An 8372-nucleotide genomic window follows, 5' to 3' on the forward strand; every position below is an offset into this window, starting at 1 on the left:
GGGCCCGTGCTTCCATTTCCATTTCCACCTCCATTTCCACCTCCACTTCCGCCATAACAATAACCAGAAATGCTCTCTTAAGCCACCGAGGCCCAAACCCAAACCCCAGTCGAAACCCAAGCCCAAGCCCAAGCCAAACCAAAACCACTCCAGAGTGCGGCTCATAAATTTGCGACAACAACAACGGCGACAATTAAGGCGAACAACTGATGCTTGGGCCAGTGGGCGTGGCCACTTGCAATTTCAATTGCTTGTCATGCGAGCTTTCGAGGGGCGGAAGTATGCGAGGTGGGTGGCAGGAGGTCAAAGGGCGGCGGTCAGGGGGCTGGGGCGTGGCTAGTGGCCAAGTTGTGGTGGCAGCTGTTCATGTTCATTTCGACGCCTTCCTTGTTTTAATTGTTATCGCAGCAGCAATGGCAGCAGCGGCAGCAATAGCAACAAACAACAGTCATGACAACAAGAGCCACATTTGATAATTAGATATTAAATAATGAATGACATATTCGTCTGTGTGTGCGTGCGCATGTGTGTGTGTGTGTGTACGGCACTTCCGGTTACACGTATCTCTGCCATTTGTGTCCGCCCTTCGGGCATCTTGAACCCCAATTTGGCGCCCATCAGAAACCAGAAACCAGAAACTCGCTCTTGGCCACAGGCCTTTTGCAATTGCAATAACTATTTGCGGTTCTTTGAGTGCAATTGACCAAGAGTGGAATTTAATTTAGCCTGAAGTTTGGGTGCGAATACCAGGCGTTTCAGCTCGACATTGGACAGTTTTGAAGGGCCGCAATCTTTGCACTCGCCTTGCTCGAATTTGGAATTTCCATATCCATTCAATGCGAATTAAAGGGGCCAGGCTCTTAATTTGCGCAAATTACGCAACCGTTGCGAAAGGATTTCATAATCGTTACAAATTGATTCGACAATTTGCACTCACAAAGGGCCATGTTAATGGCAACGGGCGGCCCAAAACTATGCACAGCCGTCGGTTCGAGGAATTAAGTCAGCGCCTTGGGCCATGATTAATTACGTAGACTAGGCCAGTGGCTTTCCAGTCGGTAGCCCCGCATCCAGCATCCAGCATCCAGCGTCCAACATCTAGCATCCAGCGTGCCTCCACCCCCCAAATGATTTATGTCTTTTTAAAGATAGCCATCAACATCAGCGCGCAAACATTGGCCAGATAAAGCCGCCACAATGGACCACCCAGCGCAGTCCATTCCATTCAGTTCCATCCAGATCGGTTCCGTGCAGGGCTTCCCATCCCATCGCATCCTATCTCACCGCACCGCACCGCAGCGCATCGCATCGCTCCATCCGACTTCCGTTTCCGGCGTTTGACCCGATACAGTGGCGGCCACGGCCAACTTGCCCCTCTGCCAGGACTCGCAGGACGAAGGAGCCGCAACTCAGGACTGAGAGCAGAGAACTCTGTTGACTTTATTCGCATGTACTCGTGTCAGTGAAGTGAAGTTGATTCCATGATTTGCGCCGAAATTGTCTATGAAAATGTAAATGTGTAATTATTTGGAAAATGGCAGGCCGGCAAATGGAAGACGCCGATGAAGAAATAAATCTTCTCCACTGCTCCAGGTGGATGGGGTGAGGCGGTGGACGGATGGAGGGCAATGAGAAGTGGCCTCATCAGCAAGTTGCCGTAAGTTGTGCGACAAAACATTAAACACTCAATCGAGATGGAGATAGAGATGGCTGGTGATGGTCACCCAGCCAGAAGTTTTCACATTACTCCAGCGTATCCTGCGCGTCCTGCGAATCCATATTTCGGGGAATATCTGAACTCCAAAGGACCACGGAGCTCTGCCTCAAGAGCAGGAGATTTATTTGGCGTTTCTAGCTCAGTCAACACACACGGATAAAAATGTGGTGTCATAAAACTTTAATGCAAAATAAATACAAGAATACAATATAGACAGAGCAATGAAGGCAAGCCACTTTAAAGTAAAAGACTTCGTTCGGTTGAATACTTTTTAATTTCTAATCGACTAATACACAATTCCCGCAGCTGCAGGGGCTTAAAAACTCAGGAGGCATGCTGCAAAGTCAGTTCTGCGAGTTTGCTCGCAACTTTTTTCGTATTTCATAATTTGTGTGTGTTGCATATTTCACATATTCATGAAATTCCGAGAACAAGCGCAGTACATGATGTACCCGGCACTGCCACTCGCATCCCTGTGACAATGCACGTTGCACACGGCAACGGCGGCGGCATTAGTGACCTAGTTAGAGTCCGCTGTGCTGCCGTCATAAGCTCGCAAAATTCCGAGTGCATTCTTTGAAAGCCACTCTCCGTCTCAAAAAGAAAGCATAATGGGTGTGTCGTGCATGAAACAGAAACAAAAGTTCGTCCAGTAATGCCCTAATCTCACGGGAACACATCCACCATCACCTCTTCGGCGATTAAAACCATAGGACCGGATGGAAGTCGATTTTGAAATTTAAGGTAACAACTTCTGAAGTCGGAGCTACATACACACAATAACACCATAAAGTTGTGCTCTTTGCACAATTTGAACAAAATAAGACATCTTAGGGCATTCCACAGCAAATCAACTGTGGCATTGCAGTTTTATTCTTGAATCCAATCATTCTTTTGTGTGATCAGTGTCGGCATAACACAGGGGTGCCAGAGGAGTTTTGAAAGTATTCCGTACTCTTATCACCGAAAACAATGCCTTCAAACTCATGGTTCATCAGCAACTTTTCGAACCTAAACAAACGCCAAAGCCAAGCCACAGACAATCGAAGGAAACTTTCGATTTGACCACTCCAGAACAGTGACACAATGGATCCGTGCAATATCATTGCTTGGCATCGGTAGTTTGCCGGCGGAACGGCGGGGAGAGATGGCCAATAAGTTGTCCCTATGCTGGGAATCGGGCCGGTAAGCGGATCATTCACTTCTGCCACGCTGGGCAAACAGAATGGATTCGGAAAATGTGTAATATTTTAAGGGAATCTTGTTGTCATTGCATTGCGGCTTATTGTTTGCGCGGCGAGAAGTTTCAAAGTCATTTGGCATTCAATTGCGCACTCTCTTGTTGTTCGTGCGGCGAAATGAATTTAATGTAAAACCTCTCGCTTGGCCAAAAAAGTTGGATGTTTGTGCAACTATGGCCCCCATCCCTATCCGCATCCGCATCCGCATACACATCCGCAGCCGTAGCCGCATCCAAGTACACCCACTGCCCGACTCACTTACTTAACAGGTGTGACAGCGGCAACAACGAGGCGGCTGCTGTCACTCCAACGAGTAAAGCCAAGTGAATAACTGTGACGATGACAAGGACGAAAGCAGGACACGTTTTAGCAGATAAATGCCAGGCACTTAAGTCATTTACAGCCGGCATTTGGATGTGGCATCCAACGAGGCGATGCAGCTTCAACCGACGACAAGTTGAAAACTTCCCGGAACAGCGGCTAGTTGGGATCCTCGAGAACGCAGCACTTTCATGTGCTCGTAGACCAGCTGGGAAGCCCTCTATTTAAATTGTGTTGAAATATTCAAGTGTTTTCAGGGATGCAATTAAAAACCAAAAAAAAAAGCAAAAGTATGTACCTGCTGTAACAATACATGGGCTTTGCGGTTAGGGTTTTTCGAAAGGCTTACAGCACTGCGGACGACAATTCACGTAGTGACGAAGCGCACATGAATATCACAAAACTAAAACCCTGCTAGCATATGGACTTTGCGGTAACTATTTTATGTAATTAAGTTAATGAAATCAATATTCCTACCCATCGATTTTAAATCCAATTAAATATAAAAATAAAAAAGTTATTGTCAGTAAGAAAAAAAAACCAAGTCTTTCGGAGATTAAGATTTATTTTAATGGCAGTTTATAATAATTATAGTTTTAAATAAGCAAAATACATAAATCATTAAGCCAAAATACAATAAAAACTTCGCACTATTCTTCGAATGTCGAATCATCTATCTTTATATGCTCGTAACTTTTACTGGGATTTATTTTAAGGCCTGGGCATAGTTTCTATGGATATGACCCTATATGATTTAAAGCTAACAACATTGCCGCGTTCTACGCCAAGGAGGAATTTTCACAGTTCGTAGTCTTTGAGTGAGTCTTCATGCCTCTGGGACTGCTGAAATTCACTCTTGGTGGAGATGGTAGCGGTGATGATGATACGGCTCCTGGACATGAAGGGGCTTCGATTGCTGGATGAAATGAGGATGCTGATGCTGATGCGGGTGATGGTGTGGATGTGGCATCATCTGGTATCTGTGCATCATGGCCTGGTAGTGCTGCACCATGGCGGCGTGGTGTTGATGGTCCACTATGGGGAAGTAGGCGCTGTGGGACTTGATATATGGGCCGTTGCCGTGCCCGTGCCCATAATATGGCATTCGCTGATAGGGATGACCTGTGACCTTGGGCCTCGCCACCGTATTCTGCTGCCAATTGCTGCGGCGCAGGCGTCCCGTCGTCTCGCCGATGGACAGATCCTCGGCATACGGATCGAGTGCCCAGTAGTGGCCACGTCCAGGATCATCGAGAGCTCGCGGCACCCGAACGAAGAACGGATTGAGGCTCAGGTTGTGCCGGATCGAGTTCTGCCAGACGCTCTTGCGGGTGCGATAGTACGGGAAGTTGTCCGCGATCCACTTGCAGATCCCGCTCAGGGTCAGACGCTTCTCGGAGCTGCTCCAGATGGCCATCACTATGAGGGCGCTGTAGGTGAAAGCCGGCTTTGCATTGCTCTTTGCGGCCATCGAATCCGAGCTGGAGTTGGAACTGGAGCTCGAGCATGAGCTGGATCCTGAGTTGTGTTTCGAAATGGAAGACTCCTCCTTTTTGTCCACGGAGAGCAGCGATCGGATGGAGAAGCTGGACTGGAAGATTGGTGTCGTATCCATCGTAATAATATTGCAATGTGTGTCACTGTTTGAGTTCCTAGAACGACTGTGCCCGGTCCACCGGACGCCGATCTATTTATACGGGAGGAAGAGGCTGCGCTCGAGGATTACCCCTGTATCCTGGGCCGCGGATTAGCGATCCATCCCCCTTTTAATCGCCGCGCAAACAGATTCATGAAAGCCTTCGGATTCATTCATTGATCCACATCCACGAACGGGAGTCGCAAACGTTTTCGGATTAGCGCTGGACTAGCGGTTTCTAAATTGGATTATTTCTACCTGACCCTGGAGCCTTCGTCCTCCGTCCCTTAGCGCCTCCTGCATTGGATGTCCTTTTTGGGTTTCATACCTTTTCACACTGGAAAAATACGGAATTAGCAAGCCCTTTCAAGGCGAGTGGGATTTAGCTTCGGATGTCAACGTCACAATAATCATATTAGAAATATTTCTACTTAATGGCAATATCGGTACTTTTCTTTTACTTACTTTTACAGTCAGTAAACGCGATGATAATTACAAATCTGCCTTATTTACTGTCTTTTCAATCAAATGGAATTATTTCTTACATTTCCAAAATATTCAAATCAGATGTTATTCAAATACGAAAATTGCTATGGATTTTTCAGAAATTTTATGTTTAAACAACGGAGAATGCTATAGTCGAGTTCCCCGACTATCAGATACCCGTTACTCAGCTAGTGGGAATGCGAACGCGAAATTTCATCATTTTTCTGGGATATCGATAGATATTGGTGAATAAAATGAGAAAAATTGTTTCAAATTGTTCAAAAGTAGGTGTAAGGAAGGGCGTGGCCAATGTGGTTTTGGTATAGCTGTAGAAATTTGCAAGATAAACAATAAGACGAAGAAAAATCTACACATTTTTCAAAAGTGTGAGCGTGGCAGTAGTGGGCGTGTCGAAAAGTTTTTTGGCAAACCGATAAAAGCTATAGAACTAATAAAAATATGAAAAAATATCATATTTGGGAAAAATTGTGGGCGTGGTAGTTTTGGGCGGCTTGGGGCCGTTAGAGTGGGCGTGGGAAAATTGGAAAACAAACATGCGCTGCGTCTACGTCTCTAGAATCTGCATGCCCAATCTCAGCTCTCATTCTATCTTATATTGTTCCTGAGATCGAGAAGTTCATACGGACAGACAGACGGATGGACCAAATCGCCAGTACGACTCGGCTATTGATCCTGATCAAGAATATATATACTTAATATGGTCCAAAACGCTTTCTTCTACCACTTACATACTTTCGAACGAATCGAGCATACCCTTCTACTCTACAAATAACGGGTATAAAAATGTTTCACAGAATTTCCTAAATTTGTTATTTGCAAACATGCCAACTTTGAAGACACAGATCAACTGTGCGCACCTCAGCTGTGCTCCATTACCTTCGTTATCTCGGCAGAGAAGCTGCGTGAGCATCTAAGCTATCACCCCCCACCCCTTAAGGGATTACTCTCTTACTAGTTCTCCCGCGCAATTAAGTCGCTTATTAACACTGGCTTTCGTAACATTTGCATGCGCACATCGATGGAGAATCTCGTTCGCTAACATAAATAAACAATAATCGTTCGAAATCACTGCAGAAAAATCAATCCCCTTTTCATTTCTCGAAATAGATAATAACAAATTATTAATTATTATTATTATAATTATATTTATGCGTCAACACTAAGACTATTCGATAATACATTGGTATTTTGGGAGTAGGTTTACAGAAATCGCACATACTACTTCTTCTGCAAATGTAGATTTTTTTCTATTTCAACTCCGATTATATTCAGGAGACGATTGAATAACTGCCTATTACATTCGTCCTCATTCAGGGCAATCATCTCTTCCAGGTGTTTTATGTCCTCATCGATGCGCCCGCTCACTGTTCTAAAGTATTCTTCCTCGGCCTCTGCGGACTGCGAACCCTCCTTCTGGGTGGTCGATTCCTCCTGGGTGGGCGATTCCTTCTGGGTGGTCGATTCCTCCTGGGTGGGCGATTCCTTCTGGGTGGTCGATTCCTCCTGGGTGGGCGATTCCTTCTGGGTGGGCGATTCCTTCTGGGTATTCGATTCCTTCTGGGTGGGCGACTCACTCGACTGATCAGGATCGTCCTCCAACAAGAAGTCCTTGTTTCCAGTTTGGGTTGCATCCTCTTTCAATTTCTCTGCCATTTTTTAATTCCGTTGAGCACTGAAGCTTGTTTCTCATTCAAGTAGTGAAAGAAAGTGAACTCAGTCAATTCATTGACAGCGAAACGTAATCACAAGTGAATGAAATTTGCCCGCCAACTTGATCGAAAATTAATGTGGATTTTGAATGGCTCCTTTGAAATTAAGAATGCTTAAATATACAAAGTGAGGAAAATATTGCCATATTTATATAATTTAAGCAATTTGACTAATCTCGAAACTTGTCTCTCAGTTAAAAGACTGATTGTTTATTCTATATTAGAAAGACATTATTATTTTGTATATATTATAGAGTCAAAAGCGTTCTCTGCATAGTAAAAAGCGCCAGGATAATAAAGCAAACCAAATTGGTACGAAACCAATTTATTTATGCGCTAACACTAAGACCATTCGATAACATAGTGTGACCATAATACATTGGTATTTTGGGAAAAATTCAAAATGGCTTGCACTATGCATAAATTGTATCAGGACTGGTCATCCAGGTGTGCAACTCCAGCAATTGCCGTGCTTGCGAATCAAAGCTCCTCACTTGGCCTCGCCTTCACCACATGAAGGATCACAGCCTGGAGAAACGTTTGATTCTGACTCACATCATGCCGTAGAACCCTCAGCATTGCAATAAAACATCTGCTACTATTCTTGCCCAGAATCTTGGTAATGATGTTGTGCACTAGCCACTGCCACCGTATTAGTCAGTAACCGTCCAGGAATCTTCGATCCATGCCGTGCTCTGTTCGATTGTGGATCTCAACTGCACCTTCTAACATCGCGATTCGCAAATCAGCTTCATCTTAAGATGGCAGGAAGCTGGCAGGAAGAGAGATGGTTCGTCAGTAGATACATTTCAATGCGATCTCGAACGTCAAACTACCCCAATAGCCTCCATTATTATTGAATGTCAGTCGTCCTTAAGCATTGACACTTGCAGCTGGAACATAACCCAAAACCTTAAGCTCGCTGACCCAGAGTTTCGTCGTTCTCAACGCATAGTTTTACTGATTGGCGCCAGTCTCTTCTACGAACTTCTGTGTGTCGACCAAGTCAAGCTTCTGTCGGGATTGCCGCTAATGCAACAGACTCAGTTAGGCTGGGTTGTTTCTGGAGGTTGCAGTCGTTCAGATGTCACGGAATCCATAGCTGCTGGGTCACCTTAAACATAAACTTAGAAGCCTTTGCCCGCACACTAAAGGAACAGGACAGTCTAGCAGCCTAGCTCACGTGCCTCGCTTGCACCCTTTGTTGACCCAGATGGCCTTCATCGAGTTTTTGGTCAACT

General features: G+C 45.2%; 2 protein-coding genes across 3 annotated transcripts; both read right to left on the minus strand.

Annotated features, from left to right (window-relative positions):
- Positions 1–3868: 3868 nt before the first annotated feature.
- Positions 3869–5799, minus strand: LOC6726494 (fork head domain transcription factor slp1). Its single transcript, XM_016172341.3, has 2 exons — positions 5381–5799; positions 3869–5252 (listed from the first exon to the last, which is right to left on the minus strand). The coding sequence occupies exon 2, from the start codon at positions 4892–4894 to the stop codon at positions 4130–4132; it is 765 nt and encodes a 254-aa protein (XP_016040111.1). The 5' UTR covers positions 4895–5252; positions 5381–5799; the 3' UTR covers positions 3869–4129.
- Positions 5800–6555: 756 nt separating this feature from the next.
- LOC6726495 lies at positions 6556–7169 on the minus strand. 2 transcript variants are annotated; one of them, XM_039297881.2, is made up of 2 exons: positions 6879–7169; positions 6556–6842 (listed from the first exon to the last, which is right to left on the minus strand). In XM_039297881.2, the coding sequence occupies exons 1-2, from the start codon at positions 7073–7075 to the stop codon at positions 6641–6643; spliced, it is 399 nt and encodes a 132-aa protein (XP_039153815.1). In that variant the 5' UTR covers positions 7076–7169; the 3' UTR covers positions 6556–6640. The 2 variants fall into 2 exon arrangements, with proteins under 2 accessions (XP_039153815.1, XP_002107451.3); XM_002107415.4 differs by having other exon boundaries at positions 6558–7164.
- Between the last annotated feature and the right edge of the window lie 1203 nt (positions 7170–8372).

This window comes from Drosophila simulans, chromosome X (assembly GCF_016746395.2).
Source record: "Drosophila simulans strain w501 chromosome X, Prin_Dsim_3.1, whole genome shotgun sequence".
Classification (NCBI taxonomy): domain Eukaryota; kingdom Metazoa; phylum Arthropoda; class Insecta; order Diptera; family Drosophilidae; genus Drosophila; species Drosophila simulans.

What these genes read in the sequence shown, in the direction of transcription:
- LOC6726494 (XM_016172341.3), bottom strand. Translation starts at nt 4,894, where the DNA reads ATGGATACGACACCAATCTTCCAGTCCAGCTTCTCCATCCGATCGCTG.
- LOC6726495 (XM_002107415.4), bottom strand. Translation starts at nt 7,075, where the DNA reads ATGGCAGAGAAATTGAAAGAGGATGCAACCCAAACTGGAAACAAGGAC.